Source organism: Strigops habroptila, chromosome 8 (genome assembly GCF_004027225.2).
Source record: "Strigops habroptila isolate Jane chromosome 8, bStrHab1.2.pri, whole genome shotgun sequence".
Classification (NCBI taxonomy): Eukaryota; Metazoa; Chordata; class Aves; order Psittaciformes; family Psittacidae; genus Strigops; species Strigops habroptila.
In genome coordinates this window covers 36,765,444-36,793,178 of record NC_044284.2, presented here as the reverse complement: position 1 = coordinate 36,793,178, position 27,735 = coordinate 36,765,444, and the positions used below count along the sequence as shown (strand labels likewise).

The 27,735-nt window shown below is 43.2% G+C and overlaps 1 protein-coding gene across 11 annotated transcripts in view; it reads right to left on the bottom strand.

The window, feature by feature from the left end:
- Nucleotides 1–27,735, bottom strand: part of LPP (LIM domain containing preferred translocation partner in lipoma) — a 344,655-nt gene that overhangs the window by 184,847 nt on the left and 132,073 nt on the right. For all 11 annotated transcript variants that reach the window (XM_030495193.1, XM_030495197.1, XM_030495189.1 and 8 more), the window contains one exon: nt 718–830. In XM_030495193.1, coding sequence (XP_030351053.1) covers nt 718–830 — 113 coding nt within the window. The remainder of the gene's footprint in view (nt 1–717; nt 831–27,735) is intronic.

Below are 27,735 nucleotides of genomic sequence, written 5' to 3'. Positions count from 1 at the left end.
AAGCTAAACTCTTCTGGTCTCCACTGGCAAGATAAGCTCCTCACTCCTTGATCACCTTGACAGCCTGTCCCTGAATACGTCTCTCTGACTGCGCCTGAGCTAACGCAACAGTACCCAGCACTACAGGCAAACCAGTGATGTCTGCATAACGATGTTCGTACCTTTTAAAGGTGTTCAAGGTATGTCCCTATCCACACAGAACATGCCATCATCACCTGATGCATCTTAGAAGTTGCGTTTTTATTCAGATAGCGAATCTAGAGGATCCAAGCCAGCAAAAAGGGAGTGAAAAGGGTCTCAGTGACATCATTGGAGCCTGGGCCAGGGCTTATTTGCTTCACTTAATTTTAGGCAGCTAAACAAAGCACTTTTAGGATCAGATTACTGCCCTAAAGTCTCTCCACAGTCCATGGAAGGAGATGGCCCTTCCAGAAAACAATTCATTCTGGGAAGGTTTCACTCCCATCCGCCATCACAAGGACATAAGGCAATTAGTCTTCTAATTCAAGCCAGATGGGAAAAATCCTTTAATAGCCCAGCAAGTTTTGAATGGAAATATTCCTTAGTTGGGAAACACAGCTTGCTAAAGCTGACTTGGTTGTTCCTGACGCGTGATTTCTAAGCACAGCACTTTGCCACCTCGTTTTATTATCAGCCATTCATTTCCACAATTTTTGGATCAGTTCTGCACAAACAATAAAATTCTTGTCCTCTTACCTGCACATTGAAAGTAACGTCATCCAGAGGGGGTGGGGGAGGGAAGGCACCTTGTGATGATGTGACATTCCCGAGGTCATCCACAGGAGGTGGGGGTGGAGGAAGGAAGTCCCCTAGGAGAGAGAATGGGAGAATTTCAACTCACCAGTTGTTTCCCGCATCAGGATGAACATCTCCATGCAGTGCCACACTGCCTCCCAGCTACAGGCTCTCAGCACCATCCTCAAATACCAAGGAGAAGGCTCCAAACCGCTCGGAGAGGTGCTGAGCCAAACCCCAGTGACCCACAGTCCTCTGGACCACCCATGCCCAGGTTCAAAGCCCTTGGCTCAGCCCAACCCAAGCAAGGGTCCCAGCTAGGCACCTACATGGTGCCTACTGACAACAAGTAGTTGTTTGTAGTAGTAGTTGTTTGTATGCTATTTGCTGTGAGAAGCAGATGGGTACGAAGCCCTGGGAAACTTTCCTGTTTGATTTCAAATCAGTCGAAATACAATGCAAAGAAAATAATTTTTCTGAAATTAATACTTTGGTGTTTAGTTCTAAAAAAATGCTGGGATGTTTGAGTGCTACATAAACTTTTCTCCTTTACTCTGAAAATGACCCTTCAACCAATCAACCAACACCATTTTGCAAACAAATTCAACTCCAGCAGACATATGCTTCCCAAAGAATACACAGGTGATGCTTCTCCCTGCACAGCACATTAGTCAGGCACTCTTGCTTTATCACAACCCTTCAAAATACCTTAGCAAAATCAAGGTAGAGAATGTGTTGAAGGGGGTGAGACAGGGAAAGGGACAGGGTTTATACATAAACAGAAAGGAAAAATTGCAATTGCTTTAACAGAAGGGGAAAACAAGGATTGCTAGAACAAACAAAACAAATACCGCTTTGCCCCTTTGGAAGATCCATTCCTTCCGAAAGAAAAAAAACATTGGCAAGATTTTTCAGAAAAGAAGCAAAGGACAGAAAAAGAGAAGAGCCCTTTTCTGGTGTTTGGAAGGAAACAACTTTCTCTGCAGTAGGAGACAGCTGGCTTTACCACATCCCAGCCCAGCTCTGCTAACTCTGTCCTCTGTGTCAGACAAGCTGCTGGCTTCACTCTCCCCACAAATGGGAAGGTTTTTAGATCGGGAAGCAGAGAGCAGATGCCTGATGAACTGGGGGGACCTTGCAGATGTTTGGCCTTTTCTTGGTTCTCTGCGAACAGATGGACTTTCCTCCTTCACAGCTTTAGTTATTTATTCTGCCACTGCACTTTCCTCTTTCCCACACACAGCTATAGGACCCAATGCTGTTCCCACTGCACTCACGGGAGATTATTCCCTCGGATGCAGGAGGGAAAGCTGTTACTCTATTATTATTATTGGCATTGCTGGAAGTCTTCTTCCAGCAGAGAGGAAAGCATGCAAAGACTGTAAAATCTGTGTCCTGAGCAGTGTACGGGTTTAGATAACATGCGGAAGACACGGGTCTACATTTGAGAGAGCAAAGGAGGATAAAAAGCTGAAAGCAAGCAGGATCTCCCTAAAATGCACCTCAGGGACCTTCACTTACCCCCGAAGCTTTGCAAGCCAGACAGATTTCACTTGCTTAGAGCTGGGCAAGCCACGGAAGGAGACAGGAGAGTTCTTGTGAAAGTGGAGTATATCAATACCATTCACAGCTGAGCACCTCTGGTGCCAGCCAGCTACACAGGGAGCCATCTGGGGAAGGGACCATCCTTTGGTCTGCATGGATGCACCAGTGGCCATGAGGAAAATGGGGGTCTGGAGTTACCACAGTTAACCATGGGCTGGTGGAAGACACACCCCACTCTGAGTGCTCGCAGTTTCCTGACTGATTTAACCCTGCTGCCCTTGCATGAATAAGCGATAAGATGGGCAAAAGGCCAATTAGTATTGATTACTGGTCAGCACCAAGACTGGCATTTTGGTTGACATTCATCTGGCATTAGGGTGAACACTTGGAGATACTTAAGTTATGAAAGTGATTACACTGAGCTCCATCAATAGAAAGACATCAAGGCACCTCCAGAAGGCAATCTATACCTCAAAGCAGGAGAAATCACCTTCCAACAGCAAGTACCTCTACAAAGGCAGCCTGAAGCAGGCACATTTACGGGCAGGGAACTGCATCGTGCTCCTTCTCGTACCGTGGCACAGCCTGCCTTCAGCTCCTGCAATAAGAAATCTCTACCCATAACCATATATTTAGAGGAGCTAAACATCTCATTGCACCAGCTACTCATTTCTTCTTCTTACAGCTGTGAAGACCATGAGTCAACCTACAAAGGGGCTGTGCAGCGCGACACATGGACCAGCTGAGTTATTTTAGATACCGTGGCACAACTTGCTGTGAAACCGTAGCTGTGAACTCTTCTCTCGGCACTCGTGCCTGCTCCTGTGCTGGAGCATCACTCAGTGCAACCACGAGAGACGATACCATCAGCCCCAGTAATGCTCTCACCCATATTTTACACACAAGTAATTAGACAGAAATTTAGCCAGTCCATCATGGCTATGTCGGAAAACTATAGCAGAGCAACAAGCAGAAGCAATGCCTCCCAAGCCCCAGCCCAGCTTTTGGCTCCAATCAAATCTGTTCCATGCAGATGCATTTGAAAGGTTTTATTCCTCTCCTCCCCAAAATTTCCCCCTTTTACTCTTTCCAAGGAGAGTTAGGCATTTTATTATTACACTTTTCAAATGTACAAACAGATTTTTTTTCAAAGCCTTAACAGGCATCTACATCAGCATGAGCTTGTCAGGCTGAATAGAAACTCATAATATTTTTGCTATTGGCTGCCTGATGCCTTCTGGGTACAAGCACAAGCTGAGAAAAACATCCTGTCTCATGCACCAAGCACGTTTCTCACAGTCTAATCTTTAAATTTTTAAGTGCACTTCAGTTTTTTTGCAGGATCAGGCTGGTGTCTCAAGCCTTTGTTTTGAGGAAGATATATCTGCCAGTCAACAAATGAATTGCAGCACAGTAATTGCCTCCCCCCTTGACTGACACAGTTGTTTAGACATGAAGATTTGCAGCTTTGAAACTTCTAGACACGAAGAAGATCTCACATGTTCAGTAAGAAAAGACTGTTTGGGGGAAAAGCCCTCGGAAACACAAAAAAGCAAACCACCATATTTTTCCCTGAAACAATAACTTAATGAAATCTAACAACCAACAAAACAGGGTTCATACTGGTCTTCCCAAATGACTGGCAGACATCTGAAGACTATATGCCCAGATGTTCTTAATTTTTCTCCTTCCAAACAAAAATAACCCTTTCTCATCATCATCTTGATAATTTCTAGCTCTGAAGATGGGTCAGAATCAGTTTGAATCAACTGAAAAATACAGCTCTCCCCGGACTCAGAGACTAGACTAAGGACAGTGAAGTGCAGTGATGAGCACCTGATGTGTTTCCGTTCTGATCCAAGCGGACTCCATTTGGCAAAGTACTGAGCCAATACAGGCATTTCCCATTGCCCAGTCAAGTATTTACCTTCTACTGCAGAAAGTCAGTTTGCAATTTGAGGGTGATCTACACTGAAACAATCAAGATTTACCTTAATTTGTTTAGCACTGGGCTAAAATCCTGTTGATTGAGGCTACCATAAGCCTGTATTCCACAATACCCACTGCAAAAACCCACAGAATATTGCAGTATTACTACGTGGCCTGGGAAACTTCACACTGCCAAAGTGACACCACAGGATTTTTATAGAAACCTTCAGCTAGATAAGACTTGGTGACTCTTGGGTGTGAACACGCATCCTACTAAGTTTCCCAAAGCGAGTATTTTCGTGTATTTAACACACATCACTGGACAAGGAAAGCACATGATTAAAATCATGTTTTATGTCATTATATCGCTGGTCAAAACCATGTCATGAGGGGTCACTGGCACCATGCCAGTGTGGAGAAAACCATCGCGTGATTACACACCAGCTCCACAATCTACCTAAATATACTGCATTGACCTGTGATTCCTAAAATAAAGCAGCTCCACCAACCCAAAGCACTGTTAAAATTACTACTCTCTTACCAATCACTAATCCTGCCATTTGAACTACTTCTGCTAATCAGCTACTGTATTAATAAGCAGGAGGGAGAAAAAAAACAAACCACCAAAACAAAACAAAAAACCACACCGGCTAATTTCATCCTCAGCATTTAAAAAAGGAATACGGAGTCTGTCAGGTAGTTGCACTGAAAATTTACTTCACCACCTGCTAGCTGAAATATTGCTGTTATGGATTTATATTGTATTAAAAGGTCACTGGCTGTTTAAAGTCTTAAACAGTTTTAATCATTCTAAAAGTCTCTTAACAGTAAGAAAAGGAAGCTCAGAACAAACAGCAGCAGGGATTCTAATTAAAAGGGCCAATTCATCTAATTTTATTTGGGGTTAATTATTCAGGATTCACTCTCTGATGTGTAAGGAATAGCAATTAGTAATTTTAGTGATTTGAGGAACATTGGAGGTGTAATCAGTTAAAATGAGTGAGTGTTTACAACACAAGATGTTGAATTAGTTTCTCCCAGCTGGAGAACAGGAACATTAGTCCCCTACAGTTCAGGACTATGAATCGCAGTCCTGTGTAAAATATTCTCTTCAAACAGAAGAAAACACATGCTAACAATCATCTGGTAATTTTGTTTACTACATGGAAAGTCAATAGGCAACGCATACCATGGCAGCTTATGCATCCTTACCTGCACCTTCATCCCACCATCCAACTACCCAAACCGCTGGGATTCGTTGGAAACAATTCCCAGCATTTTTCCTATCAGTACAACTTCAGCCAGACTACCACCTTCCTGCCATGCCGCCTTTAACCACAGCTAGCTGAGATAATGAAAGAAGCAGCCTGTGAAACTTTCAAATGTTAATTAACTTCGGTGGTTAAATACACAGAGGAAAAATGACCGTGCGATTAACTTAAAACCTCTAGGTACAATTCTTCCTGCAAACGCAAATCCAAAATAGCTCTGCTGGAATCGTTCTGGATTTCTTCCAGTGTTACTAGAGCCAGAATAAGGTACTAAAGCTTTCAGGAGAAGCAGATGAGACTCTGATGAGGACAGAGGAACCGCACGGGGGAGTGCCAATGAGGAGATCCAACACTAACTGCTTTGACATTTGGGTCTGAGCTGAGGCAGCAGCTCAAAAGCCATTTTTTTCCATGTCTCATGAGGTAACTGAGTTTTACCACCATGTAGGCACAGCCAGGTGCTTCAGTGGAATTGGAGCTGGACCCCTTGCACTGCCTACACGTTTGTGACTGCTAAAAGGAGCGACACTGGTATACACCATGCCAGGCTCACTTTAAGTGATGTAGCTTTTACTGAGCAACTTGATTTAGCACAGATGCTATCTTTAGTGTTCCATAGACAGACCTTTCACTCCAGCTCTGGTCACCTGGATGGAAAATCCCACCCACCTCTGGTTCACGTCAGAACTTGCTGATCTCCCTCTCAAAACAATCTCAAGGCAGTAATTAGCACAAGGGTAGGAAACAAGGGCTCAGTTCCCTAAATTATGCAAAATCTCAGCTGCTTTGTCACAGTGGATGCCCCTCATCATGCAAACAACGCCTTTTTTTTTTTTTTTTATGAGACTGTGGTTTTATTCAGCTTGTGTCTGTAGGCACCTAGCCATGCCATCCTTCCCAGGAAAACACAAACAATGTTCCTGCAGCCTCAGTGGCTGCAGGGTAGTGGGAGGCAGGTATAACCACATGCCGGCTTGTTTTCCCCTGTACACATCAGCTGAAAATCCTACACATCGTAAGCTTACGATACATGCCGCTAAGTACAAAGGAATTGATACAAGGCTGCATTTTTGACTCTTCCACTTACTTTTCCATATGACTGCGAGGCAAAGCTAATGTCCCACACCAATCTCTGTGCAACAGCGAAGACTTGTTTTGCTCACTTCAACATGTTTTGCAAACATGATGCAAATAAGCCAGTTCTGCTCCTGCTCAGATCACATTATACATAACGGTTATCTCTGTAATGCTGATACTTGCTTAGAGGAGAAGTCTGCTAGTATCAGAACTCAGCTCTATGGAAAACAAATCAGTCCTTTACTAAAACTTAGTGAAGGACTAAAGTTGAGTCAATGTAAGAAACAGCCCTGTAAAACTTTAACTAAAATCTGTAAGGAAAGTGAGCCGTAAGATTAACAGAAAAGCTCTAAGTACCATTCCTTGTCACAGACTTCTTTCAGGACTCTGGGGATGTCATCTAGCCCTACTGTGCCTCAGTCCATGGGCACACAAAGCCTTCGTTTGCCTTTTCTCAAGTGTTTATTTGTAGATGTAAGCACAGAGTCTGTCTTACTTGGTCTGTGCAGCAACTAGTAGGATGAGATCTCGCTTTCAGTTGCAGCTGCTCAGGTCTAATAATTGAGGACAAAAGAAGTTCCAAGTGATGACAAAAAAAAAAAACCAAACCAAAAATCCACGACAGAAAACAGCCTGCTGAAACGGAAAGATTTCAACACAAACATATGGAAACATGCTGGAAAGCAGGACATGTAAGTCAGAAGAGCAAACCTCATCCTTGAAGAGGAAACATGGGCTGCATTCCCACACACCATCCCTCTCCTCTGCAGAGCAAAAGGTCCATGAAACAACTCACTGAGGGAAACACTGCCTCGCTCAGAACAAAACCGAAACGGGTTATCTATTTGTTTATTAGATTATGGTGTTCAACTCATTTTTTCATTGCTAAGAGCTCCTGACAAGAGTTGACACATGCATTAATTTACTAAAGAGGACTGTTGTGAAGGAGTTGAAAAAAACGAGCTACACCACTGGATTAAGACCTCATTCTCTGTGGCTGTTGTTGTGTAGCACAATCAAAATGAATCTGGTTTTTCAGCTTTCTCCCCTGAGGAGGCAGACAGGGATTATGGGGACCATGTCTTTTGGATACATCCTTTCTTATCTCCAACCAAACCCTCTTTGTGCCTAGTGATGAAATACAAAACACTGCACAGATCACAAAAAAACATCTCCCAGAGCTCTTTACTGTCAAGGGACTTCCTCAAGTTTTGGAAGCTGCAGCCAACAGTTTTTAAGCAATCTCAGACTTAACTTGGCCTATAACTGGTTTTGTGTTGTTTTCCCACTTTGGGGGTCAATTGCAATCTGAGTAGTCAGAGGAAACCCGATGTGCTGCAGCCTTGGCCAGGAGTGGCCTGTGCTGCAGAACATCTGGAAGCACTGGATCCATTCTGCTTGCCCAGCATGCAAAGGAGATGGACAACAAAAACAATTACCATAACTAGACCATTTCCCTGCATGATGGGCTCAACCTTCCTGCAAGGTGTCCTCTTCACAAAGTCTTTTGCTTCTAGCTTGAGAGACTGGAGGAAAAATACCAAGTGGGAAATGCATGGGGAATAGCAACCTTCCAATACCTAAATGGGGCCCACAAGAAATCTGGAGATGTACTATTTACAAGGGCATGTAGGGATAGGACAAGGGGAATGGCTTTTAAGATCAAAGCAGGTAGATTCAGATTAGGTATTAGGAAAAAAATCTTCACTATGAGCGTGGTGAGACATTGTAACAGGTTGCCCAGAGAACTTGCGGCTTCCCTATATCTGGCAGTGTTCAAGGCCAGATTGGACAGGGCTTTGAGCAACATGGTGTAGTGGGAGGTGTCACTGCCCATGGCAGGGGGGTTGGAACTAGATAAGCTTTAAGGTCCCTTCCAACCCAAACCATTCTGTTATTCTATGATGTATGGCTCTCAGATGGACTAATTAAGCAAACCCCCATAAACTGATTTTCAGACTGGCTCATTTGGTCCCTCTCATCCTCTTCCTCACACCTATGTACCTCTTATGAACATCCAAACTTGGAAAGATTAAAGAAAAACATATGTCTTTATCAGATGTGTCTTAGTTCACTTTTTTCACCAATACAAACAGCCCTGGCTTTCTTCCTTCTATTGCAATAGTCAGTGTTACCGGGGAGCACAAAAATTAGCTATTTTTTATTTGTGCTATAAGATTAATCGCTTTCTTATTCACTAGTGTAACAGGTGAATAATAAATTACATCCTTAATCCCTGAAGATAATTTAAGATCAAATTAAATGTTGGATAAATAGAATTTACTTCTATCTTCTTTCAAAGTAAATAACTAATGCTCCATATACCCCTTGTAGGGACAAGTTTAGTGGTGGACTTGGCAGTGCTAGGTTAACAGTTGGACTCAATGATCTTAAAGGTCTTTTCCAACCTAAACAATTCTGATTCTATCTCCATATATAAATTTATATAAATATATATTAATATGGAGTGGTGGTGGGTTTTGTGGAGGAAGTTTGGTTCCTTTCGCTGGTACCTATTAGAAATGTTCCATGGCTAGACCATGGAAGAGAAATAGGATTATAATCAAAAGCAAAAAAAGGGGTGGAAGGATATCTTCTCTGGGTAGATTCTACCTGGAGGTGCTCTAACATCCTCTCTACTGTACTTCTGGATAACAGAGAAGGCAGAGGAGGAAAAAAAAAATTATGTAAGCTTTCTCTTCTTCAAAATTAATTTATTGAATTATTAATTTTGAAATGAATTTTACCCTAAAACACCAATGCACAAGCTTTCTGTACCAAGGATCACTGCCCAACACCTCAAAGTTACTACACACGCTTACATGTTATTGCCATATTTTGAGCAGAAATGCTTTAAAAATTGCACTTTTGCATAACTCAACAATGTACCTGGTTAGGAAACAACATGCTAAACTGATTTTTGTAGATAAGTAACTATATTTATGTTTTCCATATTCCACAAAATCCCCTACCGAGAATTGCCGCACCCTTCTCCTTGCTGGTCAGAGTCCAGAGCACCACGATGGGAAAAACAAGGTGAGAGAGAGCACTTCCCATCAGGAGCATCCTAAAGTGGTCAAGGAAGAGGTAAATTACACAGGCACAAAACAGGACTTCCCAAGGATGGGAATGATACGCTCATTCCTGACAGTGATGATATTAAACTGACCCAGGCAGACTGCCTATTCTCAGCATAGAAGCAGGGATAAGTGGTGGCAGCGTGGTACCTGTGCTGGTTTTAGGGGACATGTGGCTCTCACCTTGCATTTGCAAAAGGAATGAGCAAGATACTGTAGTTATCCAAGCACATATTTCCAGCTTTTGACCATTCTGAGAAAGCAGTTGAACAAATCAACAGTTTTGCTGTAACCCTGCTCAGCATATGGTGCTGTCCTTCCAGAAAAGAAGTCTAAGGGTCTGGCACCATCCCAGGGTAACTGAGAGGGTGCCCTTGCAGTAAAACACACCACACTGAAGGCAGGGTCAATTATTTGGTGTAGAGAAACCTGGGTGAGATAGCTTACAGACTGAATTAAAACTTTTCTATTTAACCAATAGAAAATTAATTACTGAAAGATTTGCGGATATTGTTAAAAGGAAAAATGCGGAAGAAAATAAAAATCTTCTGCAAAGATTGTGGTTTTGTTTGAAAAGCCAGAGACTGACTTCGTGAAACAAAATGTTATGGGGAAACAAAAAAGGTAACAAACTGTAGTAACATACTGCTACAGTTTCTAGGCTGGACTTTTGAAATCTTCACTCTGAGGTTTGGTTTTAACTCAGAACTATCACTTGGACAATTTTAGGCAAAAAAAAAAAACAAAAACAAAAACCAACCCTATAAACCCCCAACTGGTTAGGTGGGGAATCTCTCTTGATTTTCTTTCATCCTGACTTCTTTTCCAGCCTTGCTGCTGGAAGCTGCAAATCCATTCTTTTCAAAATAATGATTGATCTTCATTCTAAATCCCCACTTCAATATTAATAACCTCTCAGAAAACAATTAAAATTGATATATTGTTTGAGTGTGTGCTCAGGGAGCAAGAGAAGAGGATAAATCTCCTATGAGCACAAAAAAACCTCTATCATACTTTGAGGCCTGCTGATGCCTGCAGTGACATACAAAGGTTATTCACAATAACATACGCATCTCCCCATGCTAGCACAAGCACATGACTGGAGCAGTGAAAGGGAAGGAGAGAGGGCTTAGCAGCACGGAGGGAGAGTGGATAGTCCATCTCACCTTCGAACAAAAATCCCTCCATCAGTGAGACTGAAAGAGTGGACCTTTTCCTCGACTAGATAGAAGACCCTGCAGGAAGGAGAACAATTTCTAGTTTGACATTACCAGCAAGTGCAACCAGCCAGAGAGATCCCACACAGGTTCTCTGCTTGGAAACTATTTTTAATGCACAGAGATGCCTGATGTGCTGAGGCTTTATGATGAATCATGGAGCCATGCCATTCAGAGTTGCTTATTTACCCAGTCTCCCTGAGCTCTGAGAATTTTGTAGCCAATGTCTCTACTTTCTTCATGAATCATGGCAAGGAGAGAAGTTGTAAATGGAGACCAGTGACAAGTGGCATTCCTCAGGGGTCAGTATCAGGACTGGTGTTTTCAACATCTTTGTCGGTGACACGGACAGTGGGATCGAGCACCCTCAGCAAGTTTGGTGACAACACCAAGCCGCGTGGTGAGGTCGACACACTGGAAGGAAGGGATGGGATCCAATCCAGAGGGATCCTGACAGGCTGGAGAGGTGGTCCCATGTGAACCTCATGAAGTTCAACGAGGCCAAGTGCAAGGTCCTGCACCTGGGTTGGGGCAATCCCAAGCACAACTACAGGCTGGGCAGAGACTGGATTGAGAGCAGCCCTGAGGAGAAAGACTTGGGGGTGTTGGTTGACAAAAAGCTATCTGCCCTGGTAAGTGTGCACATGTTGATATTTAAGGGTGCAGTTTTTTCAGAGAACCATCTTTGGCACAGTGAGACAAACGTGAGAGTCATGGACCTAGTGTCTGCCTAGAGAAGAAGACAACCATCCTCCTTTGGAGATCACTGACCAGCTTTGCCTAAATGAAACCAAACAACAGGAGGTTTTGAAAACTCATTTCAGTTTTGCAGTGCATGACTTGCTGCATGCAGTCATGCAAGGCGACTGCTTTATGGAAAAGCAAAGCTCATTCCTAGAGGATTTAAACAATCACAGATTTCCTGGATGAAAGACATTCAACTGAATAACAACCTGATTTAAAGAGAAAACATGGCATGTTTGAGTACCTGGGCTGTCAAGAAAACAAGAAGTAATCAAGAACACACATGAAAATGATCTGAAATTAGCCACTGTTTATCTTTCTACACAAAGGGAGAATTTTAAATTAAAAAAATACAGGCATAACCTAGCTTTAAAATCCAGTACTGCATCTAGGCAAAACCTCGGTATGGATGTTGAACATCATTTAAAGAATGGGATTCTCTGCTTTCAATAGACTGGGAGATTTACTCTATATCCTTATCGGGGTGTACATATCACATCATGTCATAGTGATTAGCATTTTGCTTGATTAAAATCTTTAATTCCACTAGATTTAAAAGGGTAACTTGAGAGCCACTCAGACAAGAGCCTAAGGCTGGAGCTGATCACAAGCACAGAATAGCATGGTACAGCTGCAGCACTGATATCTGCTCCTCTCATTCTTCAGAATGTTGCAGCTAAATCACCTAGCCAAAATAGGTAAACAAGGGTATGTGTCAGGTCAGCCAGCAAAATCTTTCAAGGCAATGGCTCTGCATTCATCATTAGAAGGAAGATAAAAACCCACTTTGGCTCTCCTTTACTATATATTGAACATTTGCAAGAGAAAAATCAGTTGACTGCTTAAAGCTTGGGATGATGCACACCATCTTCAAGCTATTCTTGAGCAAAATGTTTAATGTTTCATGTGGTTTGGAAATGGCATAAATTCCCTGTTGAATTTTTCATGCCCATACACAATTTAGCGTTTATCCAAAAAATCCCCTTAATTATGCACTCTGCAGAAAATGCAGAAATTCTTCAGAAGGGTTCCAGCCACATTTTCCCCCCTTTTTTGTTTGTTGTTTTTCAGTTTGCGAGGGTCTCCATAAAATATCCTTACTTGGATATGCTCACCAAAGTTATCTGGACTTCACCACTTGTCCTACTCACAGAAAGTCAACTCCACTTTTTTCTCCTCTTTCTCTCCATGCCTTTATTTTGAGGAGAAGAGGAAGAGACAATAGCACTGGGGACGAGCTAAAAGGCTTGAAAACTTTTGGACAGACCCTGCTTTTTACCCTGATACACAATAGGAAGCTGTAAATCTGCCGCAGAGGGGCTGCCATGAAGCAAACCCAGCAGGCAGGCAGCCTTTGGGTAGTAAAGCCTGCAGAAGGCCTGCCATTCCCAGTGCAGGAGATGCAACAGGAAAACAAGCATAATTAGAGCACTGCAATGTGCCAGCTATTTTGGAGGCAGAACAGCCCCTCAGGAGCTATAGCAGGAGAATGAAGCTAGGACAGCCCTCAGACCACTCTAATCCACATCACAGGCATCCCCAGGAACATAAAGCCATCCTCCCACATTAAGTTCTGCTGAGCAGCTCAGGCTAAAGACACTGTTCTGTGCTTTTGTTCTCTGAACACCTTCATTTTGCTGGGCATACATCCCCTAAGGTTCCAGGAATACTAACATAATCCACACAGAAGTGATTCCCATAGTTCTCCTATTTTTGGAGACACATCTTAGAAAAGCTTCCCTAACATACTGGAATGGGACCTATATTATCTCTTCATAAAAGGAATCCAACTTCTAGACTTCTAAATTCATTGCTAAGCAGTTCAGACTTCCTTTTATGCTGTAAGATTTCCTTCCCATAAGATGCAAGATATATTGCCTCAAGGGAAAAGCAGCTTTATGAAGAGGAAGCTACGTGTGCCAGAATTGTTCTCTTCCATTATTGGTAACATCCTTTCTCCCTCCCATTGTTTTAATAGAGCTGGTGACCAGAAGAACCTGCCGCAAAAACGCCAATACCCTAAGTAGAGCATCTACAGCCAAGAGCCCCAAACAGCATCTGCTCTTCTGCAGAGCCTTCTCAATGTCCAGAAAACATGTTTTCTGTGCATGCCCCATACGGAATTCTGATAGAAACATGACTTTACTAACAGACTTACTTTCTGCTCTTCCCACCAGAACATTTGAGGAATGGATGGCTTACCAGTAATCTTCCACCTACATATTTTTGTAGAACTTCACTGAATAGAAGGATGAAGGAGGAAAAGAGAGAGAAAACACATTCAATAGTGATCAGTGTTACAGGGAGGAAAAAAAGTATTTAAAAAAAAATCTGGTGACTGATGTTCCTACATGTGATCCTGAGAAACATTCCCCACATGCATACACATGCTTGCGTGTAGCCCGGACTCAGTTACACGCTTAAGTTCAAGTGCATGCTTAAATGCTACATCCCACGGGCCTTCAGAAAGCATGTATCAAATTAGGCATTTGTTGAAATGCTTTGCTAAGCAAAAGGATCAGTTTACGTACTTTCCCCAAATATTCTGCTGAAATGAGGCTAATGGTTGCAGTGGTACCTCCCAGGAGGTCCCCAATTCTTCCCCGAAGCATTCATTTACTAGGATTTCACTCTTGCACATTCAGCTTTGGGGAATCAGTATGGGAAACTGGGACCAGGGAATGTGCAACACTAGAAATGACAGTATTACCAGGGGTAGCTAATGTAACCACAGATCCCTCCAACTGATCCAGATCGCACACCCCACTAGGGCCACTGGCATCTCTTTGATCTCTTAAAATCTCCTCTAAGGGGCGTAACCTCCCCAAATTCAAGCAGGGGGAAGTCCAGGGTTCCCTCAAATCAGAAACTACTTGATTTGGGACAAAAGGAATCTGCTGCCAGGAGGACTGAATGGAGTTGCTAAAAATAAGCAAATATTCGTAGTGTTTCTGCACTCCTATCCCTGAAGTGAAATGATCAAGAGGATTAATTTTAGACTATGTACAGTTTTAATATGGAAAAAAAAAAAAAAAACCCAAAAAAAACCCCAGCCCCTAAGTTGCATCTTAGCTTTTAAGCAAAGACCAGATGGAAAGTCTATCATTAGAAATGCCAAAGGGAGAATACACTCAAAGTTCGCTCCAGGATGGAAAGGTCATTTCTAGTCATGCTTGTTTTAAATGTTCTCAGAAGCATTCAAGCTTTTTGTAATAAGATGGTTTTCTTTCAGTTTATCAACTTGATTTCCTCCAAAATAAAATAAAAAAAAAAATCCAAAACAAAACAAAAATCACCAACAACACAAGACGGAAACTTTAAAGTCAGGCGCCAGCTCTCTTTTTTCCTCTCTAGAGCAAAAGAGTCATTAAATTTTTAATGAATTATTGTTTAGCTGACAAGAAACGCCACAAAAATGATCTGTTGATTCCACCGAGGGGTGTTTACTTAGAGCTTCATAGGGAGATTTATGAGACGATAGGCAACAGACAACGTGTCAATGAAGTCTGAGAAGCAACGCTTCGCTTACCAGGTACTCATGTCGATGAAGAACATATCAAGCCGATGAGAAATGGATCAGGCATCCCTACTGTGTTTCAAGCAATGTCCCAAACTCCCAGTGAAGACCATATGCCAGCTGATTGGTACAAATCCACCAACCCATTTGCACTACCATGCAACTGGTCGTAAAATCTAAGAAGCTCAGTAAGAACCTCCCTAGGGCTCACTATGCCTTCTTGACTCTAGTAGGTCACATATGATGACTAGGAGGCAGCAAAATTGTGATCAGTGATTTTCACCAGTTATTAGTGTAACCCGAAGATAACACAGTGTTTACAGCTTTACTCCACTTACTAACTCACAAGAGCTATAAACACACAGCTTCAACTGAGATTTCACAAGCCCCTAGTCTCCATGTGCCAGGAAGCCCTCTCCCCATTAAGATAAGTCCTCAGCTGAAGTACAGTAAGTGAATAAGCCTGCTGGGAAACAGCTTACAAACCCTAACAGGAAAATATTTAATCAAAGACAGAAACCTCCATTCTCTTATTTTCCAACAAACGTAAAAAAAGGCACATAGATATGATGATATAAAATTGGCATTTTCACAGTAAACACATCTGTGTCCAGTTACAGATTATTCCCAATAAGAACTGAAGCTACTGGCTAAAGCTGAAAGTGTTTTTTCCTTGCAGCCTGTGCCTTTTCTCAGCTCAACTAGGCCAATCCTTACAAGAAGTATCTGGCTTCAGGTCTTCCTTGTGCACAAATAACAAACATATTTGCAAGGTCCAGACAGCTGCATTTATGTAAATCTGCTCAGAGAAGCCATTGCTGACCTAAACCTAGTGGCAACTGGGTTGCACAAGTGTCAGAGGGAAACGTGACCTGCGGTACCGCTGAATGAGGGACAACCAGACAAAACCAAGATTTCACTCTCAAACAGCATGCTAAAACATTGGGATTGACAAACAAATGCTTTTTTGTTTCTTGGCCACTTGCACATGGTGAATTATTCCATATGAAATATGAAATAATTAACAAACAAGGACACAGTCTTCAAAGCGCTCTTTTGAGCCCTCATTTTAATCATTTACCATGTGCAATAGAAAAGAAGGAAAAACAAGAAGGTAAGAAATTTGAGACAATCAAACTTTCCTTAGTCCCCACAAATAGACATTCGCTGCCTTCCAACAGACTTGACTAATCATTTTTCTAAGCAGCCAAAAGATTTCGCAATTAAATGCTTACAGAAATAAGATGCATCTTCATGCTCCTTCTGATGCCTCATGAATTTTCCGGCTCCTCTCATAAAGAGCTTTCATTACTCTAGGCATGACAGAGCCAGAACAGCTACAAGAGAAAGCTCCCATTTCAGCTCCATCTCAGTCACCGACCAAATGCCTAGAAACTTCTTTATTACTCGCAGATCACAGAGGAAAAAAAAAAAAAAAAAAAACAAGAAAAGGGGAGTTTGAGTTGCAAGATCACAACCACATTTGCTGGGTAGGTTTGTTAGAAAAAAACAATCTGTGGACTTTGTGTAAACTGAGCATATTTGGTCAGGTTCTAGGATATCAGATAGCTAGGGAGACTCACAACTCCCTTCCTGCAGGCTCACATTTGTGGTGACAACTGCACTTTCCACCAATGAAAAGTGACCTTTAGGCCCTGACATTTAGGCCCAGATTTCCCAACTTGTGTTACCTCTGCCTCCAGTTTCACAGGTGGAATTCATAGTGCTTTGAGTTTTAAATAGTTGGCGACATCCATCAAACATGAGCCGTGTCTTACCCAACAGATTCTTAAAATGGAATATTCCCGCTCCAGAGACCCATGCCATGCTGGATGGTCAACTTACACGAGGTACTGGACATGCCGTATCTCTTGGGAAAATTAACATGCCAAGACAAAGCTCATCTCTCAAAATAGTTACCCTACTACCTTATTTCTCTTTTATTTGTTTCCCTACCACAGTTACACAACACATTCTCGCTGGGGCAAAAGGGATCATTAGCAAAAGCACTTTTGGACACACACAAACAGGCAGTGCTAAATGTGCACCAGAAACAGGAAGATTAATAGTCTTCCCACATGAGAAGGCATAACAAGGCAAATGGATCCTCTGTTAGCCTGTCTCAGTAATATCTCAGGAAAGCACCGTATACTCAGAATGGAAACAGGGTGGTTCAGCAATTATTTGTTTAAAAAGTCCAACTGTGATTGTAGAGAAAGAGCTCAGCTGTGATCATGCATCACATCTCTTGTCTTGCATTAGCTGCTAAATTTCAAGTATTTTCTGTCTGGCCAACAAGAGAGATTTACTGGCATGGAGAAATGTTTAAATATCAAGAGTTTTCAGGCTCAGCCAAACCAATTGTTCCTGCAGCCCTCTCAAAGACTCTTGTTCCTACTGAAGGAAGTGAACGATTGAACAAAACATAGAGATCTGGCAGCTGGAGATCCACCAGCCCGACGCTCTCGGGCTGCCACAAGGTCACCTCTCCCTCTTGAGGACCTATGTCCCGTTTTTCCGCACACAGGCTGAGCACCTGATTCACCAAGAGAAGTCAGTCAAGTATTCTCATGTTACAAACCCAACTGCCTTTTCTGCTGTAGAAAAGGGTTACAGGCTCAAATTCTGAAGGACCGCTGTTGGGAGGGACAGGTTAATAAGAAAACAATTATGAGTTTAATCCAAATCTAAGGCATTGAATGGACTAAGCAGAAGATGAGGAGCAACATTTCATACATTACTGGTTATGACTGTGTGGTCTCATGCCCATGCTAATACCAGAGGAGGTGCAGGCCAGCTGTGATTTTACCCAGCTAACACTTCTTTCATGTGTTGCCTTGTCTTTATAAATTCATTTTTACTTAAGACAGCTGTGTCAGATCTGAGCTCCCAGTGCAATTTTCCTTCTACACTTGCAGAATGAATTCAGTCAGCTAGGTCATATTTATGCTTGGTTACCACATGAGGAATTACAAATGGCTTTGTTTGTGCCCAGTTGGTACAAAAAGTGATGTCAAAAACCTAACAGGAAGGAAGAAAGGAGCCAATTATAAAAGCAAGATATAATGTGTGAGATAATCTTGGTCCCAGGACAGTGAGAGCTGGCAATTGGAACATCTCATCTATCTGTCAGCTGGGGTCATTCGAGGAGCATGCTGCCAATAGGAAAGGTAACACCTTGAAACACCAATTACAACTTTCCAGACCCAAACTGTGCATCATCCTCCTCTGCCCCTGTGCCTTCATCTCTAACATGACAGGAAGGTAAGATTGAGCAACAGGAATTCAGTTTTCAAGAAGGAGCCTAATCGTACTGTAATTTAACAGACAATTAATGGTTTTGCAGAAGCTGCATGCTCCACCCAGGGGGCTGCCTGACTGCATTGAGGAAGTGCATGGTGTTGATTTCCCAAACTGAATCACTTTTGTAAACCCTGAGGCAATATTTATAGAGTTGGAGGAAATTTTCCAGGAAACATCACTTACTGGCACTCACAAAAATAACAAGGAAACTCTTTAATTACTAAACTTTTAAGGAAGAAAATCTTTCTTCTTTCTGAGAAGACAACAAAGCATCAGCCTCCATGATTTGCTTGGAAGTAGTTACAATTAATATTGTTCCTTATCTCACTTTTCCCTGACAGTGGTAGATGTTGCTCCTAAGCTATTAATTCTGTACAGCTGCAAGGTTGTTGGTTTTGTTTGGTTTTTGTTGGTTTTTTTTTTTTTTCTCTCAACTCTCTTCTACTGATTATTTCCAGGATAAGACGCTGAAGTCAGCCTTATCTCCGAAAACTTCAGGTTTTATAACATAGGTTGAACCCAAAATCATGCTCACAGAGACTCAAGCAAACCCAGGTACGAAAAACAGCTCAACCACAGCAGCCCAGAGGTCAGCCTGAACCCTTTACCCAACTGTCCAGTATCCTGATTTCGGGGAATGGTTACAGCCTTCATTAAACCACATGAATCTGCAGGTAAGTCTATTACTGTAAGTCAAGCTATCCCATGCAGAGGTGAGCTGATCCCTCTGCACAACCTGGACATGCCCTGGCATCACAGAGCAGACAAACACAGAGGAAGGGCACAGATTAGTAGCTGGATCATCCACCTAAAAGTGTCTGCTCCCCTCCACACATGCAACAGTTTCCCTTTGTCTACTCACAGCCAGGGACTAAACCAGGCTTTCAGAAACATTTTGTCTCTGCAATAGTTCTAAGGATGCAACTGCAAATCTGGAGGTGGCTCAATCATCCTGATGTATGCGCCTTTCCACTAAACACACATTTATTTCTTGCTTAGGGAGGGTGGGCAGACTATCCCAGACATGGTCCCCTTCTCCTAAGCAGCCAGCATACCCCATCAGGAAGGATGTAGACTAGTTGACCACAGAAGTGCATCTTACTGGAATTAAAAAAAAACCCAAACAACTCTTTAAAAAGCACAAGATAGGACCACACAAGCTTGTCCGCATCTCGCATACAAAGTGCAAATGAACAGACTTCCAGACTGCCCCTCCCCCACCACCCTTCCCCTCTGAGCCCCGCGGCCAGTGTTGGCCAAACAGTCTTTAAGAAGGCCTCAGAGATATCCCCCTACATGTCTTACATGAACCAGTAGCTTGGAAGAGGACAGAAAACGAGGGTAATGAGAGAAAGGCTGCTGGCACGAACTCTACCAGTACCTGCCCCATTTGACCTCTTAGCTGGGCTGGTCCGGCACGGCTGCTGGGAGGGCACCTCAGGTCCAGCTCTCTGCCAAACTGTCAATCAGCATGGCACACGGTCCGTGACACTCATGGGACGTGACACCCCATGCAATGCAATAGAGACCCAATAAGTTTGTTTTGTACATGCCACTGTGGCGTCGGCTGATACAGCAACGTGCTTTGGCTAGTACTGACATGGGAAGCATTCAAAGCACTCGTGCAGAGATAAGAGGCTCCCCTCATCTCTTGCCTGAGACATGCTGACCTTCCCTCCCTCTCTTCTCCCTGGCATTGTTAAAGATAATATAAAAATCTGCCACTTACTTTTTAAAATGTCTCTGTTTCAGAGGATTCCTCCCCTTCCCCCCCCCCCATTTTTCTGAGGCCAATTAAAAATAAAAGTTTACCAGGAAGACAACAAGAAAAAAAAAGTGTCTGATATCAGTGGATACAGCCTATAAGGATCTCACACATAAAAGAATTATGTCCCTGAGCACTTTCCAACAGACTTTCAGAAAATTTCATCTTTCTACTTCCCTGGCTGGATAGTCTGTTTGAGTAATTCTCTCTTTCTCCTGGGGCTGGTTGCTAAGAGACGCGCTATTACTTCTCCCTCTCTTATGACCCGATTACTGTGATCAGCAAAGACAGCGTGCAGACAACAGCCTGACACGGCTCATACAAGAACATCGGGCTTGTTACAAAATGATGGACTGTATTAACACTCCGCAGCCCCTTCACTTGCTGTGGCCTTTGCAGAGTCTCTTGGCACAACTGGGGGCTTTTACTTCCCCAGCTTCTGAAGTACACGTTCAAACAATTTAAATCGTAGGACTGGGAAGGGAGAAGAATGGACTTTTACCTCCTGTGTTTCACTGCCTGCGAGCCAGAGCAATGTTAATGGATCCTCATCAAGAAACCCTCCTTTCATTACCCTTCCCGAGAAGTGGCTGAGGAACTATGATTATCCCTTTTCACTCTCCTGCAAAAAACTTTGCAAATACATAACATACTTCAGGTTAGCATATTCCGTTGAAGAGTTCAGTAACACATTGTAAAGGTGATCTTGACAATTCAGGAGCTGAGAGGTGACCTGGTCCTGCAAAGAGCTGAGCTGGATTGCTCTGGATGAGGAAAGCAGCTGGGAAGGCATCTAACTGCAGGGGCATGGTGGTCCCAAGGAAGCCACTGGGGTGCCCAGTGTGTTCTCAGGACATGCAGAAACAGCCACAGCCTAGCACTGCGTCCTTGGCAGAAGAGGTCTAGTTGATGGGGCCAGTGAGGAAGATGGGAAACTTGGAGCTCAGATTGTAAACTTGCGCTGAGGAGTACCTGGGGCAAAAAGTTAACAAAAGTTTATTTTGTTGATGTTGCTACCAAAAAGCAGGTCTGCTGCCAGCTGGTATAGCTCAGGATGGGGTGGGTCACCAATCTCAGAGACCATCAGTTTCCACTTTTTAAGAATTTAACCTTCATCACATTCACTTTTTACAACAGAAATTTCAGACTTCTATAATTTCTTATCTTAAACCTACTTTTAAAAGATTGTGTTTACTAATACCGTTTTAGCACTGTTTTCCTACTCTTGAGGGCTCCCTCTCCTCCCATCAGCTTGCTCAGGGGCATCTCCGATGGCAGGACCCCTGGGCAGACCCTCACATGACAGGTGCCCAGACTACACAAAGCCCAATGCCACTGCAGAATCTCTAGAAAAGCCAGTTGCTAAACCTTTTCAAATGGATCTTGTAACAGAGGTGACCCAGATGCACAGGTCCTTCATCTTATATTTATTCTTCACCTCCATGGCATTTCCCATAAACTCAGTGTTTGGCAAAACAAATGCCAGTTCTCACGTCAGTGTGATTTCTATCAGCCAGCCCTCCATGCCAAGCTTAATGGTTTGGTCATATCTAGACTAAACCAAAACCTTTCCTTAGTCATTGTTATCACAGGAATTAAGAGTTGGAAGAGACCTCTAAGTCTTTTGCACTTCAGAGGTCCTCAGACAGTTTGGGTAAATCCCCAATGAAGCTCCTAGAGCATGCTTGCATGTTCTTCCGTGGCTATGACTTTCCAGAGTGCGTGCTAGTTAAAGAAGATGACAGAAGGGGCATTTTTAGATAATGATGTCTGCTTATTAGGAACGAGACCTGATCCCTGCTCCTCCCCTTCCGCATAAGCATCCTCCCAGGGACAGCCAAAGTCACAAGACTCTCAGTCCTACTCACGGACCCTCAGCTCTTGCATCCAGTCCATCTCAACATACTTTGCTTAGCAACAAGTATTTTGGGCCTTGTGTGTTTAGTCCAAATTGTAATTGTGTAGTGTTCACTGCCAGAAATGCCTTCTCTTTGGCCACAAGTACAGTTTCTGTAGCTTCAAGAGTTGCTCATTCATTCCTCTAGCCTTTTATTAGACCAACCTGTAACAGAACTCAACAGACATTTATTGGTTGCTCTGACTTAGCAACACTCTGGCAGAGTGAAAAAGCTTTAGGCAGAGAAAAGGAAAAATACACTTATAATCCTTTATTATAACAGTTAGTTTTCAGAGTGTAGAAGAGCCGCATTGTTTGAACACGGGCAAAAAAAAAACTACTACTTGACTGTTAACTGTCATATAACAATTGTTATTATTTAACAGACTAGCATCTGGAGGATGTTAAAATTTCAGATGAAAATAAAAGGGACAAGTGCTGCCTGCTTGAATTCAAGCTATTTCTGCATGAACATTGCTCTCTCGCCTCGACTGGGCACCACAGTCCTTTAAAACTATATAGAGGACAAACATTATCTTTTTAAAAGTAGTTTTGATATAGTCAATGACAGATGTTTGCAATTCCAGTTATAAAAAGATGGATTCTTTCCATTCAAATGTATGTCAGAACTGTCTTTTTTTCTTTTCTCTTTTGCCCTTCCCCCCCCCTTTTCTTTTCCCCCCCTTTTTCTTTATTCTACCTAAATTGTTGTGGTTCACAGAACAGGCCAATGCAAAAATGAATCACTATTCAATGTTTGAAATAATGAAGTAGAAAAATTAAATATAGTATCTTGGAAGAACAGACAGAGAGGAGGAAAAGAAAATGAGAAAAAATACACATGGCAGAAAACGAAACCAAAAGGCCCTACCTGCTGAGGAGTGTAACGTTCACTTTATCATAACAAATAACAGAGAAAATAGGAGCTCACTCATCAGAACGAAAAACAAGGCTAAGCACTACTTTGAGTAGTTCCCAAATAAGAGACAATGTGTTCCAGAGCCTATGAAAGTTTAATATTTGTAATTCTAACAAAACACGGTCAGAATTGTTAATAAACCTAGTGGCTTGACTTGACATTTTGTGAACTACAGATAAGTATACTGGTTCTATAACAGTTTTTATGCACCTGTTTTATGTGCATTTTTCCTGGTGCCATTATCTGAGGTGGTATTTCAAAAAAGCAAATGGTCATCCTGAGAGCAAAGCCAAGAGCAGAGACCTACATATTTGTTTCTAGCAAAAAAAAGCAGATGCAGACACTATTATCCAGGACAAGCAGTAAGAACTTTTGGGATGACTGCATTCAAAACAGAAGGACCCACCCAGAGCCAGCTTATTTACAGTGGTGAGAATCACAAGTCCTGATACTGGTCCCTGTTCTGTGGATGACTGGGCAAAACTCCATGCCCACATAACTGACAAACTATCAAGTAGAAGAATGCTGCCCAGGCACAAAGGCACCAGCTTGGTCTCATTGCTTGCTTGGGACAGTTTAACTCTGCTATTATGCAAATGAGAACCACAACTAATTTCCAACTGGTTTCATTTGGTTCTTAACCAACAGGGAAGCGGATGTCGTTAGAGAGAAATCAATAGAGACTTCTGAAAGGCTGTTCCAAACTGGTTTGCAGCTACCCCTTAATGAGGGACCCCTGCCTTCCCACTTGCTCTGCAGCATTCGGGGGCTTTCTTTGTGCTTTAAATGCTCTTGTGTAGAAGGTAGCAAAGCCACCACAAAGAGGCCTGGAGCTTCAATTTCATTTTCACTGGATGATGCAGTTCTGACACTAATGAATAAAGTATTGCTTCAACTGCTCCATTTCTTGCGCTCCATTCAGTGCAAGAAACACATGAAGAACAGGAACAAGGATTAAGAAGGACTTTAGAAGTTAATAAGTGCTTTAAAATAATAAGCGTTTTAAAAAAGCTTTCTCTAAAAAACAGCACTAACATGGGACTGTGCTGAGGCACAATCAGGATTATTTGCAACAGTAAGGTTACCTCCTTATTCCCACTACATTTTTGATCTCCACAAGCTCAATCCTTAGAGGGATGAGACCATAGCATCCATGGCAATGGTGGGACCAGAAAAGTGTTAGGGCACTCAGCCTGGTTTTTTTTGTCCCATCACTGACACACTAATGCCTCTTCTGCAGAGCATCAGTGATTGTTTTTCAGCTGGTGGAGCAAGGCTGGAGGCAGAGACCAGCAGATCCCATTGGAAATACTCTGGTACTCACAGGACACTATTCAGCATCAAACCAACTGAGTAACAACATATTCCTGTGCCTCATCCAGGCTACAGCAACAGTCCATGTGTATAACTCACAACACATGCAAGAGAGTGAGCCTCTGCTTCCACCACGATAAAAGACTAAATCGCATTATCTCATGTTAGTGTTGGACGAGGTGCACACAAACCACCACTGGAGAGCAGCTGAGACAGCTCACTACTCCTGTGCCCCAGCCACCTTCCAACAATGAGCACAGCACTGTGGAAGCTCACGAGACGCCTCTCAATCAACACAGCCCTCCCACCAGCAAGGATTGCTCTTGCTATGGTGCAGACCCAGCACAGACAACCACAAAAAAAAAAACCAACAACAAAACACCCAAACAAAAAAAAAAGACCAAAAGAAAAATCCCAAAACTAACCAACCAAACAAAAAAACCCAACCAAAAAACACAAACCCCGCAGAATCTCCAAAGTCAGCCTGAATTTATTCTTTCAGGGCTCTCATCCAAGTAATGAATAGACTCTGGACCTGGTTAGCTTCAAAGAAATGTCAAAGACTGTACAGCGGGGAACAGCAGAGCTCAAACACAGAGTGTCTAGTCCAATAAATCCATACCCAAGTTTCAAAAATTAGACTGAGCTACTGATAGCAGCTGCTGTAAACAAAACCCACTAGGTATATCTGCCTACAAAGAAAACAACAGCCTGACAGTTCGCACTCCCAGTCCCCTACAGACATAGCAGAATACAATTCATCAGTGCTCAAGAGCCTCCACACACATGAAGAGGAGGAGCATAGGGATAGCCAAGCCCTGGGAAACCTGGATCGGCTGGGTTGAAGCATACACATTGGTGTTAACCATGTAACCTCATCCTGGAGCTGGGCCTGCTATTGTGCCTTGTCTCATGATTCACTTGCTCTGTCCTCCAACCAAACTAAATGGAAATAGATGGGTTAAAAAAACCCCAAAAAACCAAACAAACAAAAAAACAACATTAAGAAAACCTCAAAGACCTTCACATGAGCCTTGTTGTTCACCGTATCTGAAAGCCACCAAAGGAAAGGAAGGAGAAAGCAAGAGCTTGCTTTGATTCCTGTCCCTTCATTTAGTTTCCATTATTAAATCCATATTAACTGTTTCTGCAGGTATTATATTCACCAAGGGTGGCAATTACAAGGAAAAGACATCAGCACTAATAAATATCTTATTTGGAAGGACTCAGCAGCATAAACTAAAGTGGCTAATTTTGCAAAGCATGTCCTCAGAGCCTCAAAGAGTGAGGGACAGAGAAGCACATTCAAGCGCTGTGCAGCCCTGGAAACCAAGCGACTGTCCTGGGAGGGATGCTATCTGCACATCCCTTTCTGGCCAGAGTTGGCACTGTGGTATCTCAGCCTGTCTCAGACAGATCAAGAAATCTGACGCATTGTTGTACTCATATGAAAGCAAGACATGGCAAGAATATGAAGAACTTGGTTTCTTGGGAGTGGAAACAATCATTTTAGCAGGAGCAGAAGACCTCCTGGTCACCAAGCAGTATCTGGCACTTCTCAGTAGGTGAGGACAGACTTGTTCCCCCCGCCCCGCCACCCTTCAAATGATCACGCATGATGGCAGAGGAGGCATATTCAACCTGAAAAGAGCTGTGGCAGAACCCATGTATGCTGGACTGGAAAGCCCAACCCTGCAACCCAGCAGGGCGTGGGCAGCAGCCTCCCAGGGCTCACTAGTTGGGCTCCGCCTGTGTCAGCACAATGTGGTTTCTCTTGGACTTGCACTGCTTCTTGTCTGAGGAGTTTTATTTGGAGGGGAGGGGAAAAGGCAAGGGGAAAAGAGCTTTTGCGGCTCTAAAAAGAAGCCTGAAATGAAAAGGATCCAAACCAGAAGGCAAAGCACACTGCAAAGCTTGCCACTCACTGTGCTCAAGCTATCTGATGGGCTGAAGAGCCCCAACTCAGACTTTTCTGAGCACCCCAGCGCCTCACCCCCGGTGCCGTCCCAGTGCATACACCCCACACCCCATCCCAGCTGCCCTGCCCCAGCAGCACTTGTTTCAGAGCTGCCAATTGTCCTCCCGGTGCCATGGAGCCTGCAAACTTGCACCAGCCCCATCACTGCCAGGCCCATGGCAGCGTGCACAAAGCCAATGGATCAACCATCAGCAACTTCGCTCTTTACCAGATGCCTCCTTAGTCTGCCCCGGAGTGTGAGACCCTGTTTTCTGGGACTAAGGTAAAAGAAGAAAAGGAAATTTGCTTCATCTGTAAGCCATAAATCCTCTCAATCTTCCTGAGGCCAGAAGAGATGGGAACAGCTGTGTGGCAGCACTTCCCCAAGGTCCCAGCTCTGTTGAAGATGTTGAAATACCAATTTAAATGTAAAAGCTGGAGAGCCAGAAAGGAATATGTGCCAGGGAAAGGAAGGAGGGCAACCATAGAATCGCAAAAAGTTTGGAAGGGACCTTCAAAGATCACCTAATCCAACGCCCCTGCCATTGTCAGGGCCATCTGTCACTTGATCAGGTTGCTCAAAGCCTGTCTAACCTGACCTCCGGCACTTCCAATGATGGGGCATCCAATTATTTTAAAGGAAACAAAATTAATACTGTCTCCTCAGAAGAAGGCATTATTTTGCTTAAGAGATTTTTTGCTCAGTGAGTACAGAGGACAAGACCTGTTCTGCACGCTGTCAGACATGGTCTGCTGAGGAACAGACAGAGGAGGCAGGTAGCACCAAACCTGTGAACACAGAGAAACAGACTGTCAGGACCCATGGCTGGATGATGTAACATCTATATCAGGACCCCCCTCCTTCCAGCAAAAAGAGAAGATGCTCTCAAACTTTAAATACATCCAGCTCCAACCAAGGACCACCCTTGGCCCCGTTCTACACTTTTAGAGCCACTGCTCAAATGTCTGGACATCTAATTTTGATTTCCAGCCTAACTCATTAGTAGCTACACTTCCTCCCCATGCACACTTGTTTATCTTGTAGAAAACCATCTTCCCCAAGCACAAACAGCTCTCCTCTCTCTGTGTGATGAATACAGAGCTGTGTAAGATGTCAGACACCTGCGTGTCCTGGGGACTGCAGTGCTGACGCTTCCCAGGATCAGGCAAGGTTAATCCCCCAGAAGCTGTCACAGTGGGGAATGCTAACGCTAAATCCTCCAGAAACCCAGCCCAGACAACAGCACGTGGAAGTCTGATCCAGTGTTTGCAGGACCTATAAAAACACAGCTGTGCCTGCCTCTTCAGCTAGCTGCATGGCAGAGACCTGTGCTAGATGTTAATCAGAGCTGTGGTCTTACTGATCATTATTATTATTATCATTACTACTACTACTGCAGTCATACGTGGGGCTCTCCAAATGGATCTTTGCAACAGCCAGATGGAG